This window comes from Acomys minous, assembly GCF_964271855.1.
Source record: "Acomys minous genome assembly, chromosome: 6".
NCBI classification, from domain to species: Eukaryota; Metazoa; Chordata; class Mammalia; order Rodentia; family Muridae; genus Acomys; species Acomys minous.
Genome location: NC_140487.1, coordinates 54,896,701 through 54,920,284, shown reverse-complemented (window position 1 = coordinate 54,920,284; position 23,584 = coordinate 54,896,701). Strand labels below are relative to the sequence as shown.

The following is a 23,584-nucleotide window of genomic DNA, read 5'->3' as shown; positions in this document are numbered from 1 at the left end:
TCATTTTCCTGAGCATGTAGCACCTACCAGAGTTTTCTATGTGTCTGTTCCCCAGGCTTGTATAGTGCGATCCATATTAATAACTGTCTCCGCTGGTCCTATGACAAGATCGCTATGACAAAGAGTTGGCCAAACAGAAACTTTACAAGGTGGATCATTGTGATTCAGACCCTCAGCCTCCTTCTCAGCAGATGGAGCCCTTGATGACTCACAGGTTGTGACCCCATTCCCCTTCATCCGTCACTCTTGGGTTTTGAATGTGGATAGACAGGCATTTTCTCCCCTTAAGTGCTACGGCCCTTGACAACGCTAGAAAATGAAAGGCTTCTAAAACATGCTTTCAATAGCCTGGAGGGCAAGTAGTGGATTAAAGACCCTGAAGGTGAGAACTCGGCAGGACTGGGCCACATTGGTTAGAACCCAGAGCCATGGCTATCCTTGGTGTTCAACTAAATTTCAAGAAAATAACCATCTTTCGTCTAAGGTGTTTTGGACTGGCACCATGAAAGAGCCTTCACATGAAGACCCTCATCACCCCTCCCCCCAGCCCCCACCCCCACCCACCCCCACCGCCTCCAACCTCACTGTGACTGTCACATTATGAGATGAGAAACATTGCAAAACACACATCTGGAGGCATTGAGAGTAAACAGAAAGGGAACGGCTTGCAAAACCAGCCATAGGTCAGGAAATGCTAATCTTATCAGGGGTCCTGGAGACCACAAGGCCAGAAACCATCTAGTTGGGTGTCATGTTGCTGTGAACATGCATGTTTTCTTTCCATCCACAGTAGGCATCTTGTTTTGGGAGCAACATGATACTCAGTCCTTAGAGGTTTGGTCATTTGCAGACAGACCACTGAATTCTTTTTACCTTAAGAAATAGAAAGTAAAGAACAATGCTTGCTTCTTTAGAGGAAAAACAACAGAGAAAATGCACATACAATATTTATTTTCTTTTGCTCATTTTATTTATTTACTTTTCCTTCCCCCTCCAACACACACATACACATACACACCTCTTGTGGTATTGGGAATTGAGCCAAGGACCCGAGAATGCTGAGAAAATGCTCTGCAACTGACCTATACCTCTAGCCCCTATTTATTTTAGTTTAAAACAAGTTTGGCTTTTGTTGTTGTTTTGAGACAAGGCTTACTGTGTTGGTTTCCTGGGCTAGTCTTGAACTCCTTGGCTTAAGCAATCCTTGACTCGGCCTCCTGAGTACCTAAGACTACAGGCATAGGGCACCACACCTGGCTCTAGTATTTATTTATAGGTTTTTGGTTTTGTTTGTTTGTTTGGTTGGTTTGGTTTTTTTTTTTCCTCACAAGATGATCATTTAGAACTTAGTCTTTCTCATAGTTCTGTGTGTACATTCCTGGCCTCCAAATCTCTCGGGGTTTTTACTTTTAAAACCCACATTCTTTGGCCTCCACCTTTACTTACATTGATATCTGAGAAAAAAAATGCCTGTAAATCTTAATTTTCATTCTGTAGCCAAGACATTTTCAGGCACACAGAATCTAAGAATCTCTGAGATTATCTTTTGAAGAGGGCATGAGGTTGGGTGGGGGCACTAGGGGGAGGTGAGGGAGGACAGTGGTAGATGGATGTGGTCAATACACTGTGTATAAATGTATGGAACTTTCAAAGAACAAAAATAATAAATTTTTTTAAAAAAAGGAAAGATCAGAGAGCGGGTACTGTGACAGATGCAGATGGTACTTGGGTTTCAATTTCCTTCCTAGTTCTATTAATGTCCAAAGAATACTCAAACTCACGAAGAATGGGAAGTCTGGGAACTTTTATTATGAGTCCTCTCGGACATCAAAACTAATATTTCTTCCTTCTCACAGGGGGAAGCTAAACCTTTTACTAATCACAGTGTACTACTATGCTTTTGGAAAGAGTAAAACATACCAGTGCACACGAAAGAGGCACTGCAAATCAGAACTCAGAGACAAACTTCACTGTAAGGCAGGATTAACTGCACCTTTTCTTCCAGGATTCTGGTGTAAATACAGAAACCACAGTCATGTACGGGCCTGGGAAAGACAGGAGAATGTGGAAGCGGGTTTGGAAACCAAAATATTGTGTCAGCAGTTTATCTTTCATTTATTGTCCCTTATCAAAACCAACATTTCAACTTGGGGGACTCAGTTAATCAAAACACAGATAATTTCATTGAGAAGGCCCGGGATTGAGGGAGAGAGAGAGAGAGAGAGAGAGAGAGAGAGAGAGAGAGAGAGAGAGAGAGAGATTCTCTTCCCATCCCTGCAGGCAGAGTGTTAGAGGGAGAAGTCTTCCTGAAGAATCCCTCTTAGTAAATGCATCCTGGGACACTGCTCTGTTCAGAGTAAAGGGAATCAGTTGTCAGCTGGGCAGAGCCCGACAGCTGGAATCTTAGTGAAATGGAGCCACAAATACACTTCCATTGTGCAGCTTTCCTTAGTATTTCTAATATTCTTAAAAGCTCTTCAAAATCTTTATCACTTTTGTAGCTCTCTGTGGTGTGTGTGTGTGTGTGTGTGTGTGTGTGTGTGTGTGTGTGTGTGTGTGCACGCGCGCTTGTTTGTGTGTGTGTGCGCTCGCATACGCGCGTGTGCACTTGTGAACATGTGTATAGTTTTAACAATAAAAACAGTCAGTAGAAAATATCTTCAGGGTGTTCATTCAGACAAGTCATTACTGCATATAGGTAGCTGTAGGTTATATGCTAATGCCGTGCCCATTTATAGACAGGATTTGAACATACTTGGGTTCTGGTACTCACAGGCATCCTGAAGCCAGTTTCTCACCTGTATCAAGGGATGACTACACTGTGCAGTGGCAAGGAATTTGGAGGCACTGGGGTAAGATGGTCCATAAAGGATAGAACTTGGTGTTTAGACTTTACAATGTGCAAGAGTATACTATTTTTCACTGATCTTTCCAAGTCCCTACTAGCTGATTTACCTGACAAAAATCCTCGGCAAGAGATGGTCAAGTTCTGGCAGCCACATGTTCACCTTAGAGACAGTGGAGTGGGACCAGGAGAGCCGAAGGCATGGGGTCTGTAGTGTTGGATCAGAGTGTGGCTCTGATGAGACTCAGGGATGTGAAAGTGAGGTGGTCATGCCCATGTGAGTAGTGTGAGGCCCTCAAGACTAAGGAAACCTTCATTCTCATTTCTTACCTTTTGAGACCATGCAACAAACCTTCCTCTCTCCTGTTTTGAAAAATAGGCCAAGGCCGACCCTTTGGAAAGTTCTCTGATTCCAATCATGGTATTTGGAAGAGATTCCTGTCTTCACACATTCTCCGCCATCCTTGCCAGGTCAGGGGCAGTGACTGATTCTGGACCCGGAAACTCCTGTCACAAACTTATTAAAGGCTTATTAAAGGGACTAGAGGCTTCTTGGTATGAAACAGTATGGGCAAAGGATTGTGGTCATGTCCCTTTCTTAGTGTTAGACAGCTTTTCAGTTCATGATGTTAATGACTATATCATAGATGTCTCGGATGACACAAAGAAATATTACTGTTTCTACAAGACAAAATATAGGAGACCATAATTCTGTCCCACATGAACAATGTAGTGGGAAAAACAAACAGGAGTCTAAAGAATATGGAATTGACGAAAGGGAAAAACTGATAGAAAACAACTCACCTATGGAAAAGTCCAATCTATGAACTGCTCCCTGCCCTCAGCTGAGTATCATGACCTGCTGAGGCTCTGCTAAGCATATCCGCGTTCATCAGAGCTTGGGCAGCGGTCACTGTCAGCAAAGGCCTGGATTCATGAAAGCTAGCAAGATCCTGCAGCTTGGGATGTAGCCTACTCTTCTCAGTGGGACTTGATGATCTGCCTCCTGGAATGGATGTCTTCTTGGCTTTCATACCCTGCTGCTCGTGTGTTTTGGCCTTACTCGCTCAGTCATCGTACTGCATCTGCATGGAAAGCAGACATCTGGTAGACCTTCTCTCTTCATTGCTAACCAAGCCAATCATCCATTTTTGTCATAAATGGGTCCTGGTACCTTGAAGCCATATGAAGACCACCAGAAGGGCCTCCTCTGGGTTTCCTCACCTCCACTTTCAGTTCAGTGGATGCAGCATGTGGAGACCAAGCAGCAGACACAGTGTGGTTTTAGCTCTTCCGTGTAGAACTCCCATGGCTCATCTTGCCATATCAACTTGTGCATTCAGGAAAGGGGTCAAGAAGAACCTGAAGGTCTCTGAGAAGAGAATACAGAGCAGGAAGGAGGAAGGCCAGTCTCCAGCCTCCCTGGGTTTCTCTTGCCATCCCAGGCCTTCCAGGTCTGAAGGAATTTACAGGAAAAGTGACAGTGAGAGAGCCAAGGGAAGCAGGACCTTCCAGGAAGGAGAGGGTCCAGGGACAGCTGGACAGCCTAAACAGTGAGTGGTTGGGATTCAGTCAGAATTCTTGAGGGCTTCCTCCTCATAAGCCCGATCCCTGCTAAGGCATGGGTTGCAAAAGGAAAGGCGTGTAAGGAAGTAGAGTAAGTGAATGGCTTGTTAAGGTGGACAAGCATGGGGAAGGTACTTTCTGGACCTGAGCTGTTTTTAATTCACAATGCCAAAGACAAGCCTTCTGTCCAGTAAGGCAAGCATGCTAAGATGATCCATGAGCTGACAAGTGTATTCATTTGTTTAGTCCACAGATGATATCCAGTAGGGGCCACATGCCTTTCCGATTGTTTGACAGTTTCAAGTGATATGGTAGCATCTCTATTTGAAGACTGTAGCAAAAATTTAGGGAAATGGGTAGTCAAATTCAATGGTGCTAATTTATGGCTAGTCAAAGGGCGCTCACAGCCTCCCAGTACCTACGTATGTAAATGTTACCTGTCATTAGATGGTCATAACCCTTCATCCAGCATTACCTCTCCAGGACATTACATGTGGCATTTGACACAAGAATGGCCAGTGAGTTGCCTGAGGGTACTTGGTGCCAGGCTATAGGAGCTGCAGCAGGTACCTGACAGGAGCAGCCAAGAATAGATCATTCAAGGCCGTGCTTTCCCTGGGTGAGCCTGGGCCTGGCATCACCAAGCCCAGTGATGATCTAAGCCCAGTGGGCTAGCTTGCACGGGGCTGAGGATACATGACACAGACACCCTAAGCCTCTGTCCACTGTGAAAACACAGGACACCCAAGTTGAAAGGAATGCTGAGTGACACCATGTGGGTGTGCAGTGGTCTGTGACCGGAAGGTTCGCTGGAAGCAATTTGCAGAGGGGTCCTTGGAAAACCACCTGGATGGTTATTGTAAATGAAAAAAGGAAGAGATGCCACATTTGGAGGAGTAATTTTTAATACTAGGTTTATGGCTGATTACATGTGATAGTCATTACAGCTTATTTAACTCTGAAATTATGTGGCCTCTCAAACTCCCCCAGAGACTGGAGGAATCGTGGGTTAAATTTTAAAAACAACGTCTGGGAGAAGATGATATGCTTTTCCTTGAGGGGAATAGACGAAGCTTAAAAGAAAAAGAATCTGCAATCCTCTCTAGGAAAGAGCCTTACTTCTTGCATTGTCTGCGTCTTCCATATTGTGATGGGGCTCTGAAATTCACCAACACAGGGAGAGTCTCCTCTCCTTGCCTGTGGTGCCTTTTTGAGCAGGGTGTTTTGGAAAGAATCCAAAGGGGCCTCAAATCTCAGAGGTTTCCACTTCTTTGGAGCCGAACATGTCATCAGGAGCTGGAAGTCAGAGTGAGTTACGTAGAACAGCTGCAGGGTACCCACCACCCTTTCCCCAAGGATGACAGCTAGCTCTGCAGAGGAGGGTGTTGGAAGGCAATCCTGAGTGAGCTGGCCAGAGCTACTTCAGGGAAGGCTCCCCCCACCTCAGGATTACAACACTGTATCAGTTCCCACTAAAAGCATTTTCTCCATAGGAGCAGCCTGAACATAAAGGCATGAGGGCAGGGCAGGTTACAAAGTGGGGGGGGGGGGGGGGGCACGGGAGAAGGAGGTATGCAAGGGGAATTTCCTTGGGGATTAGGGTATTCTTCTCTGTTAGCTACACACAAGAGAGAAAATGGGAAGTTGGGGAAGACACCTAGCAGCCCTTGCTTGGTTTAAAGGCGGCAAAAGAGGAGATGGTGCTTGAAGCATCAAGTGCACCTTAAGAATAAACATACAGACGTCCGCAAACTCTGCAATTGTCTCAGCTCCATCCAGCACTGCAGAGAGGAAGTATTCTTCTATTCGTTTGTCTTGTTTTTCCTGAAGAAGCTTCATGGGGACTTGTGGTCCCTGGCACAGTGAAAGCCTGATGTTTCATCCTGGGTCAGGTGTAGTTGGCATTCCTGGGTCCTTGGAGTATGTATGAGTTCTGGAAGTACTGAACTTCCTGGACATGTGACTCTGTGATCTGAGGTTCACTTGCCCTCTCTGGACCCCTTGGGCCAGCCTCCTCCTGGCAAGAGCAGTGATGCCTGTGGGCCTCCGCAGAGGTCTTTTGTTTGTTTTAATTTTTTATTCCCTTGACGTCCTGGTCGTACTCTTCTTCCTCCTCTCCTTTCAGTCCTAGCCTCTCTCCCCCACCCCATCCCATATTCCTTGGAAAAGGGGAATCCCCCTCCCATGTGTGCTACCCATCCACCCCCACCTCCTCAAGTCACATCAGGACGGAGCACATCCTCTTCCCCTGTGGCCTGGCAAGGCAGTCCTGCCAGGGGGAAGTGATCAAAAGGCAGGCAGCAGAGTCCACATCAGAGAAAGCTCCCGCACTCTTTACTAGTGGACCCACATGAAGCCTGAGCTGTTTATTGGCTACATCTGTGTAAAGGACCTAGGTCCAGTCCATGCACAGTCCTTGGGTGGTGCTTCAGACACCACAAGCCCCTCTGGGCCTGGTTAGTTGGCTCTGTTGTTCTTCTTGTGAAGCTCTTGTCACCTCTAGGTCCTTTTATCCTTCCCCCACTTTCCGACTAGACCCCCTATGCATCACCCGATGTTTGCCTGTGAGTCTCAGCCAACTCCTATCACTATTAACGATACTCCACGGAGGTCTTGGTCAGACGTTGGCCAAAGCCATCATCTTTGCAACGTTCTGGGGAAAGCCCAGGAAGGCTGTCTGGGTGAAATCTTTATGTACATCCCAGGATCCCACTTCACTCACACACAGCAGAGACCTGTTCCCCTGCCAGCTTAATCCATTCCCTATAATGCGGGGCAAAACAATCCTAGGCGCAGCTATTGAGTTTACAGGAAGATGCCAATTTGGAAACCCCCGCTCCACAGCCATTTTGATATGCCTAAAATTATAGCATCAAAAAAATTAAGTATGAAAACTAGCAGCACAAGGATGAATATTGGGGGCTGGGGGTAAAAATGGAGAAAACAGGCAGAAGTCACTTTATACACAATTTTTGCCAAGCTGACTTAGAATTATAGCTAGTAGGAGCTGTTGAAAATTTTGTTTTATTTATTCCCTGCAGTGGAAGAAGAAAAAAAAAATCAATGGCTGCTTGGCCAGAGAGACATAAGTGAGTTATACAGGCCACTGACATGGTGGACCAAACTGTAACAACCACATTTGCTGCTGTCAGGCCACCGGCTTCAGTGGCGCCAGCTGTAATTATGGCTGATCACCTCTAATTCACAACTGCCTGCCTTGATAAAGGTGTCACCGGGAGCCACTGTGGCCTCCGCATCAATTGAGGATGTCATGACAGAGGGCAGCCTGCTAGTGAAAGCTCTCTCAGCCCCCAGGCCTAGGGTCATGGAATGTGAGGCCAACCTTGCTATGTTGCTCCTCACAGTGTAACGGCGATGGTCCCTGGAGCTGAGTTAAATGCCAGGGGATCCAGAAAAACAGGGCTGGACTCTCAACAGCCCGTATCTTTAATAAGCAAAGTGATTTCCCCAGAACTAAAGGAGAGAGTCAAACTCCTTTATGCTTTGTGCCATGTGAAGAGATATGTTTTTGTTGTGGTGGTCATGGTTATAGGTTTTGGGTTTTTTGTTTGTTTGTTTGTTTTGTTTCGGGTTGGGTTTGGGTTTGTTGTTGCTTTTGGTTTAGGGGGGAGGGGTGTTTTTGTCTCTGTTTTGGTGTTTCAAAACAAAGTTTCTCTGTGTAGCCCTGCTGTCCTAGAATTCTCTCCATAGACCATGCTGGCCTCAAACTCACAGAAATCCTCCTGCCTCTGCCAAGTAATACCAGTGATACCACCTCCTAATGAGAGATATGCTTTTATCACTGGCCAGGCAGTGATGAGGGCACTAGACTAGCCGAAGCTGTGATCAGGCTTGGGGGTAAAATGCAGCCTTGTGCCTTCTTCTGCTTTTGTGGTTTAAAAAAAAAAAATGTATCCTAGTGAACTTCCCATTTTCAAAAAAATTACTTTTTTTTTTTTTTTTTTTGGAGGAGACACAAAGTTGTGATGGGAAATGCAGATGGTGGAATAAGATGGGCAGGCTCAGGAAGCTGCCCTGAGTTAGGCAGGATTGCTCTAGGTAACCTGTGTGGGGCATTGAGGTGGGAACAGAATTCAGCAATTAAAAGGGCTTTGTTATCATTCGTGAAGATAAGGCTTGGTTTCTCCTCCACTCCCAGGTTGGTTTCTTCCCTCTGTAATTAAAAAAAAAAAAAGGGGGGGAGTTTGGGACACGCACTGTTTACTCTTCCTGTACACTCTTAAACACGCAGTGCCACCCGGATGCTCACCCCATCCCTGCAGCCAGGTGAGGACTGGGAAGCCTGGCTTTTTTTGGGGGGTGGGGGGGGCACATTCTTTCCTCTCCTCTCCCGGGTCAGCTCCCTGGAAGTGGCGTGCTAACCTCAGAAAGACAAGGCTGCACTTGGCTATAACGGTCCTTTCTCCTAGGACGTTAAAGAGCCACCAGAGCAGGCTCGTTGAGGTGGGGAGAAATGACTTCGGTTTTACAGTCCTTGATGGTTCCAGACACAAGCGCGTGTTTGAACCAGAAGTGGTTTTGCCCTTGCTGACAGGGAGGTCAGATATGAGAACTCCCTGGAGGAGAGACAGTTGGCATTCTGAGGCAGAAAATCCCATGAGGCTCCAGGAAAAATGTCCGCAGGCAGCGGAAACCCTGTCACCTGGTTCCCAGAGCTGAAACTCTCCACTTGGTTACTGTAGTTGGCTTTTGGTCTTGGTCCTTCCAACCTGTTCCCTCTCTGGTGTCTTCATCTCTTCACTGTTAATGCCCTAGCTCCAAATGCAGGCCTCTTTCCTGCTTCCTTGCTCTGTCTGTCTGTCTGTCTGTCTGTCTGTCTGTCTGTCTATCTATCTATCTATCTATCTATCTAACTATCATTTGTTTCTAGCCGAACAACACTACCACTGGTCACAGACTCTGGGGGTCCCTCTCTGAGCTCCAATGGCAGCAGAAGGTCTTCCTGAAACTGTACTGTTTCCTAGTCTGTTTACTGGTTTCTAAGGGTGATTGCACCAAGAAGGCCCTGAGCCTGGAACTGGGCCTGGGGCTGTTTTGGTTACATTGAAGTTTTTGCTTCAGTTCTGCCAGATTTAAATGGTGACTTCACCAGCGCTGAGCTAAAAAGGAGAAGGGGGAGGAGGGCGAGCCCAGGAGAAAGAGAGAGCGAGGCTGCGGAGCCAGAGGGAGAGAGCCAGAGCAGGGCGCTAAAGAAGGGCCAGAGCATTACATCATCGCTTGGCCTGGAATCAAATGGGAAGGATATGACTCACTCAAGCTAGTTAAGCTTTGGCTCAAATTCTACACACACTCATTCCTCAGCTCTCATGTTCTGCACCTCAGGAGGGAATTCAGCCTCAGTGATGTCCATGAGGTTGGTTTGTAATTTTATTTTCTGTTTCTTGATTTTTAGAGATCTTTGGGCCCCTACTGCGGTCTGTTCTGAGTCTTCCTCCTTTCTCTCCCCTTTCTCGCCTTTTCTGCCGCCGTGGTTTCCCCTCTTCCCCCACTTTCCCCAGCCCCTCCGCTCCTCTTCTTGCCTCGAAGAGGCATTTCTTTTCACTTTGATCAGAGTTGGTTTTTCTTTTTCTTTTTTTTTTTAATCCTAGCACAGAGACCTGAATGAGTTTAGAGGCCGGGCTAGCAGAGGGGGAAATCAGCCTAGCCAACCGAAGCCGCAGGAGCAAAAAAAAAAAAAATCCCCAAATAAAAAAGCAAACGGAGAAAGAGCAAACTCTGAAGAAGTTTCTTTGCTGCGGTGTCGCTCCTAATCGGAGGAGACAGGGAGAGAGTTAAAACGCAGGGACCAATCGCTGGAATGGTGATGTAATGCAAGAACCACAGGGTAGTTAAGAAATGTGAGAGGGGGGTCAGTTTTGCAAAGCATTTACCTGCTCTCAAGGGGTTTTCAGTTTATTATCAACTGCAGTGACTTTAACTGGCTTCAGACTGCAACCTCTAATTATTCACAGACACCCCTTTTTTATCTTTTATTATTAAAAGTAAAACTATAGTGTGGTATTTTAAAAACTTGATATTATTACAGCTGTATATTATTTTCCTGCACCAGAATTCATATTCTCTCCCTCTTTCTCTCCCTCTCTCCCTCCGTCCATCCCTCCCTCCCCTCACCCACCCACCCACCCCTCTCCCCGTTTTAAAAAAAAACGGTTGTCTTTTTATAAAAGGTCTCAGTGGTGGGGTGACGGTGGTTGGGAGGGTTTTCTGCATGTACCTGGCAAATTGTAAAAGATTGGGACGTTGTTCTGTGTGGTGCTGAAGGAGGAAGAGCTGGCGGTTGTGGTGTTGTGTGTTAAGAATGTACAGGATACATTTTAAAAGTAACATCTAGTGATGCTTAAAGGTAGCAGCCATCGCCACTGCTACTCCGGCTACAGTTAGCAGCGAGTATACATTTGCTTCTGAATTTTAACCTCAGAGTGTTCCACGTGGCACTGGACATGATCCCATGCTGTGTTGAAGACACTCGTGTTCTTAAGTCAATTTTTATATACTGGGGGTGGTGGGAGGGTGATTTAGAAATAAGCCTCTTGATTGATTTGTTTTAAAAAAAAAACAAGTTAATGTTAGAGTAATGGATTGACACTAATACATGGTTAGGAGTTATGGTTCAGTTCCTAATGCTCTCCAGAGAGAGAGAGAGAGAGAGAGAGAGAGAGAGAGAGAGAGAGAGAGAGAGAGAGAGACTTTTGTGTCGAAAATCATCGCTACATTTCCGTATCATACCTGGGTTTAGTACTGTATATGCAATAAAACTCTCTAGGAGGAGAGAGCCAGTCCAGCCCACCCTATGGGGACTCCTGCCCTTTCCTGGGCTTATTTAAACTGGTTTATCAGACAGCTCAGTGTGAGCAGAGACAAGGGGCACGCACAACTCTGTAAGGTGTTTGCATGCTTTGTGTGAAATTAATGGCGACATGCTATAGGTCTTTCCCCTTCTATCCTTTCTGGCCAGAGGTGAAAGGGGGAGAATTGCTGGAGAAAGGAGGTGGGGTTAGAATCTAAGCCTGAGCCTGTCTTGTTGGATGCAGCAAGCTTGCATTTTAAAATTAGAGCAGTGGAACTAATTGCCTTCTGTATACATGAAGCCTACCTTCCCTCATCACTAACGTCCCTTCTCTCAAGGTCTTCCACAGTAGATCAGGTGTAATTACTATCTGTGTAACACACACACACACACACACACACACACACACACATACACACACACACATTTAGAGATAGATGATAGATAGATAGATAGATAGATAGATAGATAGATAGATCATAATGATACATCCTGAAAAGCATTGACGTTGCTTTATAGAGAAAGGTGCACTTTACACTTAGGTTGGAGTAGAGTTCCTGAAAAAATGAATGGGTAAAGGTGAAAACGGGCTTGTCTCTTCCTGTTTAGAAAATTGCCTTATTTTCAGCTTCACTTTTTGGAATGAAGATTCCTTATGTGATGCTAGGGTATTTTTTTTTAGCACTACCTGTGAAGAGCCTTCTGTGTGACGTAATTAGTTAGGTTTGTCTGTCAAAAGAGAGGCAAAAAAAGACAAGGGAGAAGTTCCTGGTCCCACAGTGTTCCAGGTGGCCACACACATCCTTAATATACGTAAACTGGGACCACTGTTGCTTGCATGGGAAGAGCGACGTCTGTAAGGGACAGATTCTTCTGAAGTCTGCATCTTGGCTGAATGTATGGCACCATTTTCATACAAGTTCAAGTTCACACAAGCTCAAGAGGTATTCTGTGTTGGATCTTGTTTGTTTCGGTGCTAAGGATATGCGAATGCTTGACAAATGCTTGGTGGCTGAGCATTGGAGTGAGCCTCGGGTTTTTAAAATGAGATTTAAAGCTAAAACTGTTAAAGGCCCTGAGAAAGTCTACACTACATGTACTTGTCCCATGGAGGTTTCTCTTCTCTAGTCAAATTCTAGTATCTGTCTCTCTCTCTCTCTTTTTTTTTTTTTTTTTTTTGGTGTCCAAGGTGGTGGCTGATGGTGAAGCATGTGCTGCTGTGTGTTTGTGGAGTCACCATCACTGTGACTTGGGAATAGCTGCCAGTCTGTGAGCAGCTCACCCAGGATGAAGCTTGTTGCACTTTAGCCACCGTGCGTAGCTCAGTGGGCATCAGGGACATGGCCTGAGGCTCTTCTCTTCCGGAACAGAGAAAGAACCCCAATATTTTTTTCTTATGAAACAGGGTTTCTCTGTGTCGCCCTGGCTGCCCTGGACTGGCTTTGTAGATAGACCGAGGTATCCTCGAACTCACAGAGATCTGCCTGCTTCTGCCTCCCTGAGTGCTGGGATTACAAGTGTGTGCCACCATGCCTGGCTACCAGCTTTTTTTTTTAAGAGTATTGTTAGAGTTCATGTTGCCTTAAGTGTGAACTCCTTACCAGTAATCAGAAATGCCCTGTTTGTGACCCACAGAGAACTAGAGAAGGGGTGCCAGCACGTCTGTCATCATTTGATGGAAGTTTTAGGGTTTTTTGTGGGGAGGAGAGCATTGTTTGATTGTTGTTTTGTTTTGTTCTAACTTTGCTTGGATAACTATTGGTTCACATGAGCTGAAGAATTCCTATGAGAGATACCGTATGCCTTTTCCCCATTCAGCAGCAGCCTGGAAAATGGTGGCACAGAGTCCCAGGCAGGGAACAGACTGCAGGATTGTCCAGGTCTGCATGTGGCACTTCCCAGATGGCCTTACACTGATCTGCATACATGGTTTATCTATGTAAAAACAGAGGGTCAGACCTGCTAGTCCAGGCCTAAGTGTCAGCCCTGACGAACAGCCACCATCCATCATGACAAATAACGTAGTGAGAGAAGAGGTCCCTTCACCTCTGGGTGGCCGCTGAGTAGATGCTGATGTACTGTCCTTGGTTAGCATCCTTTCGGAGCTTGGAAGAGTGGATGTTCTGGCTTCCACGGGGGCCCCTGGGCCATGTTCTTATGCTAGAAGGAAAGGAGAAGACAAGGCCTTGGGGACACCAGAGAAAAGGCACAGAAAAGAGCAATGCCAAGTCTACAACAAGATGCGGTTGCTCTCATCTATGATAAGAAGGAAGTGGATGACATTTGGAAGGTAGCATATCCTGTGACTGTGGAGTCTATTGCGAAGTGTGTGACCTTTGGGATCCTAGGGTAGGATCACTGTTCTCTTTACCATCTGTGTGACACTGGAAAGCCACTGACCCTCTCTGCGTGCCACCTGACCTCTCATCTCTGTAAAATGTGGAGATCCAGACCCTTTGTGGGCCTGTGGCGAGGCCCCTCAGCAATCAGTGAATACACAACAAAAAGCCAGTGACTGTGATTGGGGGGAGATTTCTGAGGGCGTTGGTCACTGCTTTGGCTGCTATTCCCAGACTGAGCTCTCCTTCTTCCCAGGCTTTCTTTAGTGACACCTTCCTTCTTTTTAGTCCAGAAACCAAGCAGCTGAGCTCAGGCACATTCCCCCAGGTCCCCCACATACAGGCAACCATGGCTCTTCCTAGTCCATGGTGAAGCTGAGACAACAAACTTACAAACATGGGAACCCATCACACAGAGCAGGCATCAAGCACCAAAATAAGAGCAAGGACTAGAAAATGCGGCGAGGACTAGACCCAGAAAACCTACTGGCTTTTCCTGGCCTGGGTGGAAGGACTGAGGCAGAGCCATGTGGTTTGGGAAAGGGACCCAGGCTTTTTTGCTCATGGACAACTGAGGCTTTGTGAAGCGAGTTCAGCCATGAGAACTAGATTCAGTTCCCAGCAGGACTGAAAGTTCACATGCGCAATCAGACTAGTGGGTGATGCACACTTGCAGCTGGGTGAGGCCGCCTTCTAACCCCTGCCACCCCTGCCACGTCCTTACCCAAATGAAGAAAACCTTATTAGATTTTACTGAGGGACTGCAGGTGCTGCTCAGTGGTGCACATTGCCTGCTTAGCATGCATGAGGCACTGGAATTGATCCCCAGCACTGCAATCAATCAATCAATCAATATAAGTAGACTTTACATAGAGGTCAAGACAGGGTTAAGAGGTGGAAAATTAAGTGTTGAGAATGAGCCTTGCCATGTGCTTGGATGTAACCAGGGCAGGCAAAATCTGGGCCTATACTTAACATTTCAGCAGCTGGAGATGAAAGTGGGATTTTCTTCTGCTCACTCCTTGCTGGGCCTAGAGTCCTTAGAGCCTTCAAAGGGGACTTGTTTTGGGTTGCAGAAAGATGCCCATTTAGTTCTCTGGCTGGGAAGCCACAGAGCAGGTGACCATTAGGAGGGGGAAACGGCGCAGCACTGGAAATCCAAAGCCTGGCCCAAATTTCAGTTTGTGATGTTTGTTTGTTGTTTGTTTGCTTGTTTTTAATGTACACCATTATTGTTTGAAATGTTTCCTGTGAGGTCAGTGTTTTCAGAGCTCTGTTTCATGGGTGTTGCTTGCATCAGAGGCTGTTCCTTGAATTACATTCTTGAAAGCTGAAATTGACTTGGCTTAGAGTCTACCACAGAGTACGCAGAAATGACCTAACAAGGCTATATATCTTTTTTTTTTCCTGAACCTACCCTGGCAGGAGATCTTATTAATGGTTTATGCAGCAACACAGCACCCAGGAAGAAGTAATCAATAGTTTGCTACCAGCCCAGAAACCAGAATGGTAGATAGATACTAGCCAAGACTTATCTGGACACTCTGCTGTCTCTCTATGTGATACCTCAAATGACTTAGCATTCCTTACCTTTCCATCTGCATGACTGAGGTGTCACCCCTCCCACAAACAGCACAGCCCTACAAAGACTGTCAAGCAATCTGTTGGTTATGCACTCATCAGAGTGGGACAATGGTCTCAGGAGGCTGTGCTGTGATGTCTTGCATGCTCACATACATTACCAGGAGCCTGCGAATCTCTAAAGAATTGAAGTCATGTTGGGCGGTACCCATGGACTGATGTAGCCAGCTGGCTCTATTGTGGCCTGTGGAACCTGTGCACGCACTTGACTGTGTCCTGTGCGCAGTCTGCAGGGCCTGCATCTCTGTTAGAGGAAGGTGTAGGGAGCAAGGTTATTGGCAGTGGTGGAGTTTCATTGCTTATTAAAATGGCCCAATGTGACTCTGCCCAGTGAGTGCTGCTAGAGTTAGACAAAATGCGGTTTTGAATCTGGCTCTGCCATTTCCTAGCCTGATAATTTTTTGATAACCCACTGATACTCACTAGGTTCAGTTGCTTCCAACTATAAGATGGATTCTCTGAAATGAGCATAATGTAATTAGCATAGAAAGTGATTGGTAAATGTCAAATTACTTAATGAGGAAAACAATTGTCTTTATAGAAAGTTTAGATGATAATATATTTTTGGGCATCAACAGTGTAGAGGTGTGGGAAGATGGTTCAGTGGGTAGAACACTTTCCGTGCAAACATGAGGCCCTGAGTTTGAGTCCCAGAAGCCATATAAAGCCAGATACAGTAGCACAAGCCTGTACTTCTAGTGCTTTGGTGACAAGATGAGAAGTGGAGACAGGAGAGTGCCAGGAAGACATAGGGCAGGCAGCTAACAACAAAGAGACCTTGTCTCATTAAAGTGAAAGATGAGGCCTGACACCAGATTTTGTCTGTCTACTTCATGTGCACTGTGCTTGTACTCACATGTATACACATACATACCACATGTATCACAAACAACAACAACAACAACAACAACAACAACAACAACAATAATAATAATAATGCAGAGAGAACTATTGCCACTCAGTGTTCCTTTTCAAGGTTAACTTAGTCACAATGTAGCTGAGGCCACGAACAGGTAGGTAGGTGAAGACGAAAGACCATAGCACAAGCTGTAGGTTAGGTGATCATTTCTTTATAGGGCAGAGATAAAGTTTAAGATTTGACTTTAAAGTAGTTTTGTCTCAGCTCTAGAAAGAACTAGGGCCTTTTGTATCCCCACTCTTTGTAGTCCAAAAGTAGATGTCTGTCTTTCTTTCTTTCTTTCTTTCTTTCTTCCTTTCTTTCTTTCTGCAGCACAAAGCCTTTTGTTGCATCTACCTCTTATTTATCATAACGCTTCAGTCAGCTCAACAACACTTTGTAAGAAAGAGCTGATCCTATTTAATTCCTCTGGAATTAGTCATAATAGCGGCAATTAAAATAAACTCATTTAGTATAAATGTAGACATAAATTGCTCTCGCCTTACGTTTCCCCTCTAGGGTTGCTCTCACCAGCACCCACCCTCATCCAGATGGGCCAAGGCCTCCCTCCACGTAGATGACTTTTCTGAATCCCGAGTTTGCTCACACATTGCTACTTTTGGCCATTTCCTCCCTCCAAGGGCAAAGGGGGAAGCTCCAGGGGACAGGTCACAAGCAACAGCATTTGATTTAGATTTTACCCTCACCATCTGCACCCCCTTAGCAGTAGAAAAACAATACTGTAATTCTAATGCACTCATCACGGAAGTCGTTCAGTCCAGCCAGCTTGCTTCACAGAATTAGAAGCCGAGACCTCTCTAGGTTGTGAAGAGATGGGGGGTAGAGATGGCCCAGTGGTTAAAGGCATTTACCCCTCTTCCAGAGGACCAGGGTTCTCTTCCCAGCACCCACCCAAGCTGGCCAGCTCACTGTGTACTGTTACCATGGTAACTTCAGCTGAGGATCTGACACTCTCTTCTGGCCCTTGAGGGGACTTGCACACACTTGGCAGACGCACACGTACACATGAATTAAAAAATGATGAATAAAAATAAATAAGTCTTGTAAAAAATGGGAAGAGAATGGTCTGAGGTCATAAAGTGATTTTGTAGCAGAGCTGGGATCAGGACCTACGGCAGAATAGAAGGCACACTTCCATCCTCTCAGGCTGGCTGCCTTGCTGTCTCTTTGCTAATGCGTCTCAGTCTTTTTTTTTTTCCTTCCCCTCTTGGCTTCTGAGGATGACAGGAAGGGCAAGAAACAAAGATTTACACGTGCAGGTTCTCAGTGGTAAACTGTGCATCTACAAGCTGGGGACATTCAGCCCCAAGCTATTAAAGACCCCGCTATCCAAATGCGGTAAGAACCTTGGGGAAGCAGACAAAAGAGCTTACGTCCTTTGCCCCCAACCATAAGGTCAGTGCAGCCTAGTTAGTGAGTGGAGCGTGGTGCCCTTCAGTCCAGAAGTGCCGGGCCATACACAGGATGGCGTAAGCTGACAGTATTCAACCGTCCTCTCCTGCCTCCCGCTGTGTGAGCCTGACCCACAAGGAGTGGCTGTCCACTGAGTTCAGAGCTGGAAGCTTCCCCAGCACTATTACCCACTCACCTGCAGGATATGACCTCTGACCTGCCCAGCACAGTGTTTCCTCCCTGTCCCCGACCATGCAGGCAGCAGCTTAGTCCACTGTCCCCAAACAGCCAAGCTTCGCACTGCAATTCCACAGAGAATTCTGTGCCTCGTGACCACGGAGAACACACCGCTTCACGAACAACTCTGAAAAGACAACCACTAAGGGCAACAGAAACAGACCAGAGGGTAATTCTCAGGTCTTCTGATGACTTCCCATCTGTAGCCAAAAGCGGCAGCTTTTACTTTGTCAGGCTCAGAGTACACCAGCTGTCTGTGCTGTGTGACAGTGCCTTTGTCGTGATGCTTTCTGGTAAGATGTGGCACAGCCAGTTAAGCCAATTTTCCTTCCCATAGCCATTACCCAGTGGCCTAGGATGCAGACTCCCAGGAATCCCCATGGCCCCTTGGTGTGAGATGAGCTACTGCACCTCCTGACCTCAGAAGGGTGTTTCTAACTAATTAACGTTGCTTAAGTGCTCAGAAAATGACATGGCAAGTCACGCTTGCTTGGGGTTTGTAAATCCTAGTCAGCCTGTTTCTTCTCGTAACTAGTAACGTACTCTGCCCCCCGCAACCCCCACCCATTTATGCCCTACCGATTTCTCCCCAACTCTGGGTGAAATCTCCTCGGGTAGACCATATGACTATGCCATGAGACCACATGCACATGTTGAAAGAATTGTGAGCCCAATTGATACTGTCTTGGTGGTAGAACTGCCATCAAGAAAAGTGTGGCTTCTGTGTGGCAAAGTGGTTTTGAACCTTTAAAAAAAAAACAAAAAACAAAACACTACATGCAGCAGCAGTGAGAAACTTATTTTCTACCCGTGCCCGCATACTGTGTATATGTATATATTGATGTCCGAATATACAGTGTGCCCTCTGCACCAGTGGCTACTATAGCCATGGCTTCAACTATCTCCAGCCTCAAAACATTTGGGGAAAATTAGTGTGTACTGAACATGTACAGGACTGCTTCTTCTTCTTCTTCTTCTTGTCACTATTCTCTAAACAATACATCACCATGACTGTTTACACAGCATTTACACCAAATTAGGCAGCATGAGTCATCTAGAGATGATTTAAATGGGCACGTGTGAGTAGGTTATGTGTAACTACCATTGTTTTATTAAGGGCCTTGGGCAACTGTGCATTTTGGTATCTCCTGAGACCAATTCTGTGACTGCAGTAATGGGACGGCTGTGTTCACACACACACATACTGATCCATGCATGAATACACATACACACGCACACACTCACACACAGGCATGCACACACAGGCACACACGCGTGCTCTTTATGGAATAGTTCTCCTGACTGAATATAAGGTTTCCTGGGTATCTACTTCTGTCTCTAAAAGGCTGATGGCAGGCTGTGCTGGCCTTCTGAGCTTCCTCGCTGTTTGCCCACTGTGGCATTGCCCTCAGGCTTGGAAAGCACAGGTGGAGTGGAACTGTCATGGTGATGCTTAGCAAGGGGCAGGAGTCCTGGGACCAATCCCCACCTGTGCCCCAATGCCAAGACTCTTTGCCTGGATCTGTAGCCTCTTACAAAATGATGGGATTTGTCTTCAAACTAAATATACACTTAAAGAACTTTAAAGTCCGCCTCTGTGAGAGTACAACCTGGGAAACTGTACCTCCTTTGGTCCACAGGCCCTGCAGCTCACCCCACTTCCACCACTCAGGGTTCCATGGGATGCAATCCAGACAAACGTTGCCTGACCCGAACTTCAGTTGCTGTCCTTCCTGGTTCTGACAGCTGGTGGTTGTTTTATTTCCCCAGCAAGGCTTTCATGGAAGAAGAAGCAACAGGGCCTAGTTTCCTGGGACTTGGAGGTGGGGATCCCAACTGCCCTGATAACCCTAGAATCCAAAAGAATTTTGCCACTGAGCTGTGCTTTCTCATTCTGCTGTGTCCTTGCCTTGGGCCTGTTCAGGGAAGGAGTGAGTCTGAGTAGTCCTCTAGAGGGAGGGGCAGGCGCGTGAGGCTCGCTGACGTCTTGTGTCAGCTGTTCTCTTGCCTCTAAACTCACTGGCGATGTGGAGCCCAACTCCGGTGGCTTGGCTGACAGCTGGGAAAACACCTCAGAAAGAAGGGCCTTTCAGACTTATAAGAAAGAAAGGAGAGAGACACCATAGGACTCCCTGCACATCAGATACTTCTCACAAAGCACCATTTTGATGAGTTAAGTGTAAACGAATTAGAAACATACTGATTAAATTCCCCCTTGAAAGACACATGGGTTTAAAAATTAGGGGGAAAAGTGCTTGGCAAGATGGATTTCAGGCCTGTGCCAAACCTCAAAATGTTTGAAAAATGGTTTCAGACGTTTTTTTTAACTGAACGCAAAATGCCATAGGGTTCCCTCCTCCCCAGACATGGCAGTGAATCTTTGAACAACAATTATATGACAAGAATAAAGGTCTGTGAGGGGTTGTCATTTACTCACTTCTCCTTTAATTGCCCTACAGTCACAGGTTTAAGAGAAGTGTCTGATTGACAAACTAAAATGTCAAGGCTGGCAATTACTAGAAAATAACCCTCAAACTCAAAAATTCCCGCTGCCCCATGTCAATCACAGTATTTTCTAAGTGAGATAATAAACTCTAGGGAGATGTGGTATTGAATATACTTTACTCACTGGTGTCTAGAGTCATGCATGCTGGTCCGACATTATGATGCCAGCTCCTTGGAGGACAGAGGGGAAATTGTGTGACAGCAGATTGGAGGGAAAACCCACTGGCTTATGACAGCAGCTGCTGCACAGGATGCTGTGTGTTCTCTAGACGGGGTGGGATGTGGTCTGCAAGTTGCTGGGAAGAAGACTGAGTTCTGTTTAGCTTTCCTATTGAATAAGCTATATCGTAACTTCTCTGCACGTCAGAATTCTTCCTGGCATGTGGAGACTGGGGAGCAACGTATTAAGGATCAATTATCTTACAACTGTTGTACACAGGCTGTATTAAGTCGCCTCCAATTATTTTTTACTGGCTATTCCTGACAAAAGCAGGCTGACACTTTTACTGCCTCTTTTTTTTTTTTTCTTTTTCATATGCAAAGGCACAGGAGTGGGTGTTGAGAGAGCCAACTGAGTAAGCAAGGGGGAGCGGTTGGGTGACAAGGGGCTGGGCTAGGCCAGGCTGGGCTGGTTGCTCTCTGCAGCCATCTTGTTTTGCTTTCATATGTAAACCAGGATGATCAAGGTTTGCTTGCCTGCTTCCTTCCTTCCTTCCTTCCTTCCACTCTCCCTTCCTTCCTTCCTTCCTTTCTTTCCTCCTTTTATTCCTTTCCTTTGAAAGACAGAGTGTATTCAGTGACTGCCAAGGACTGAGGACAACAGTAAGTTTTATCAAAAGTTTTCAAGTCAAAGACGCCCCCCCCCAATTATGTTTTTAACTTTATTCTGCAAGCCATGGAAAACTGTTGTTTTGTCCAGAGCATCTCACACAGCACCTTACACTTCCCTTCAGGAACCAAAATTAATTCGTTGCAGAAGACAAAGAGAAAATGTCACAGAAAACTACTTTCAGTGTTTCCAGTGAAAATCTTACTGAAATTGACTGTTAAAAATCTACTTCCTGCCTATCTATATGTTGTGGGCTCACAGTAAAAGAGAGACAAACACTAAAAACACTGGAAGGAAAAAAAAGCAAATGTACAAATTTTCTAGTTTGGAAAGGCTTCAGATTCAGAAAACCAACCAACTGTCGGGCTGAACCCTGGCCCGGTTTTACCTTTCCATGAGCAGCTCAATAGAGAACAACAGGGCCTTAAAGGGGGGGGGGGGCACTTTTTATTCTGGAAGCTTCAGTCCCCTGTTTAGGAGCTTCCCTCCCTCCCCATCTCACATCACAGCTGATTCATATCAAAGCACTATCAAGTGCTTCTCTGCATTTTTGAGTCAGCTACCTCCCTGAAAAACTGGGAAATGAGTTGGGGGAAAAAATAGTTAAATGCCCACTGTTCCCCCCCCCCCCATCTCCCACCTTCAGGAGCATCCACCTGAGCTGGTACCTGATAGCTCCAAGTGGCTCGTATTCACAGGTGGGGCTGTTGTCATCCAAAGAGAACGTTGTTTTCTTCCTATGTTAAGCTATGGGTGGTAGACGCTATTTCAAAATCTCCTGGCTCTTCACCAACATGCAAAAACAACGGATGGAGGAGCATGGGCAGTCAGCTAAGCCCAACGCCTCTGCCCCCAGCCCCCACCCCCTGCACAGACATTTGTGTTTGCACACAGCCCCCCCCCCACGTGTGCCTGCAGTGTGAGGTTAATCTTTCTTCCCCTGAGCATTTCCTGTGTCTGCTCTTCTGGGCCCTGGAGCCCCCAGGGTGTTAGGTATCACTCTGAGGGGGCTATCTCCCATTACAGACTGCCTCCCATCTTAAGGCCAGAATGATCTTTTATGCACTTTAGACTGGGCATAGCTCTTAAAACACAGCTGAAGCTAAGTAAGTGCTTGAACCATTTTTGTTCTACCTATTGGAGCCACCACCCAATGATGTTTGGGATTCTGCAGAGAACCTGTATGCTTAGTCCTTGGAGAAAATGTGAGGAAGAAGGGTGTGCTGGAGAGCTGGTGCTCAGGAACCCTCTGGGCCTCAGCTTCCTCCTCTATCCTGGGATTATCTAAATGGCTGTATTTATATCTATTTCCTTTGGATGAAAAGAGCTCTAAAAAGCAAATTCACACACTTAGAGAGATGGTACTTTTGACTCTATGTGGGGACCCAGTTGAAGGTATGTGTTCTGAGTCATCTGACTTCTGAGCTTTCACTTTTTAAAAAGAGTACAATTAAGATAGGTTCCCAGGAACTAAAAAAGAAAAAAGAAAAGAAAAAAAAAAGAGCCTGTGAGTAAAGCGGACAAGCTATAGGTTGAGGCCCATATAAGGAGTGTGTGGGCACCTGCCCAAAGGGAAAGCGGCATTAAGAGCCATTCAAAACCTACAGGGATGTCAACATACTTTTGAGAAGGCTGCATTAGGGATGCAAATTTGTAGTTCCCTGATTATGATAAGCACTGGAAAGAAAACAGTGAAACCCATTAGGAGGTTTTGGGGAGTGTGGAAGGTGAGCCTAAGTTTCTGCCAGGGCCCAGCATCCAGGCCCTTCTCTGCCTCTGACCCAACAACTCTAATGATTTAAATGCCCCCCAGAATTCCTCTTATTTTGGATAAAGCCAATTAGCTCATCTGTCAAAAGGCCAACTTTGAACTTTCATCTGTGTCAGATGTGATTTAGTTTAATGAGCTCCATTCTCTGGATTACGAGCTGGCTAGAAGCAGGCTTCCCACGTGGAATGCGTGTTGAGCTGTCCAGGCACTCATTTTTGTTATGGAAGAGGTTGATGTTGATATAAAAATCCATCCTTCTTATGCCATGGTCTCTTACACACGGGCTTGCAGGAGAGGTCTATTTAATAAACGAGTTGGGATTTTCTGTGGAAAGCCATCTATCAGAAGGGCACCTTTAATCATGGTCATCTGAGTTACTCAAGATTCTGTAAAGCAAAATTCATTGTAATGAAAAAAAATTGGAGTGTAATTCTTTTTAGAATCACTCCAAATTTGAAAAAAATACATAATTGATTTGTTTCCATCTCCTTTGGTCTTCAGGGAATCATATTAGAACGTCATGAAACAAAAATATTTAAAGTATGTTTCAAATAATGAACAAAAATTACTTCACCTAATAAAGATGTGGAATTCATTTATGAAGACAAACACTGGCTATGGACCAATGGGCCAAAGAGGTTGCCAGCAGTTTGCACTAGGCAGCCATTCTCAAGAGTTCACCGCTCTCTGCCACCCCTAAGCTGGCTCTAGGATAAGAAAGAGAATTCTCCC

At 45.9% G+C, this 23,584-nt stretch overlaps 1 protein-coding gene across 6 annotated transcripts in view; it reads left to right on the top strand.

Annotated features, from left to right (window-relative positions):
• CREB5 (cAMP responsive element binding protein 5) overlaps positions 1 to 23,584 on the top strand; it is a 394,107-nt gene that overhangs the window by 258,674 nt on the left and 111,849 nt on the right. The window contains exon 1 of one of the 6 annotated variants that reach the window (XM_084787607.1): positions 9,711 to 9,785. The exons of the other annotated variants lie outside the window; for them this stretch is intronic. Within the exon in view, the coding sequence (XP_084643733.1) occupies positions 9,739 to 9,785 (47 nt within the window). The 5' untranslated portion in view covers positions 9,711 to 9,738. Of the gene's footprint in view, positions 1 to 9,710; positions 9,786 to 23,584 lie in introns of those variants that run through there. 6 annotated transcript variants of the gene reach the window in all.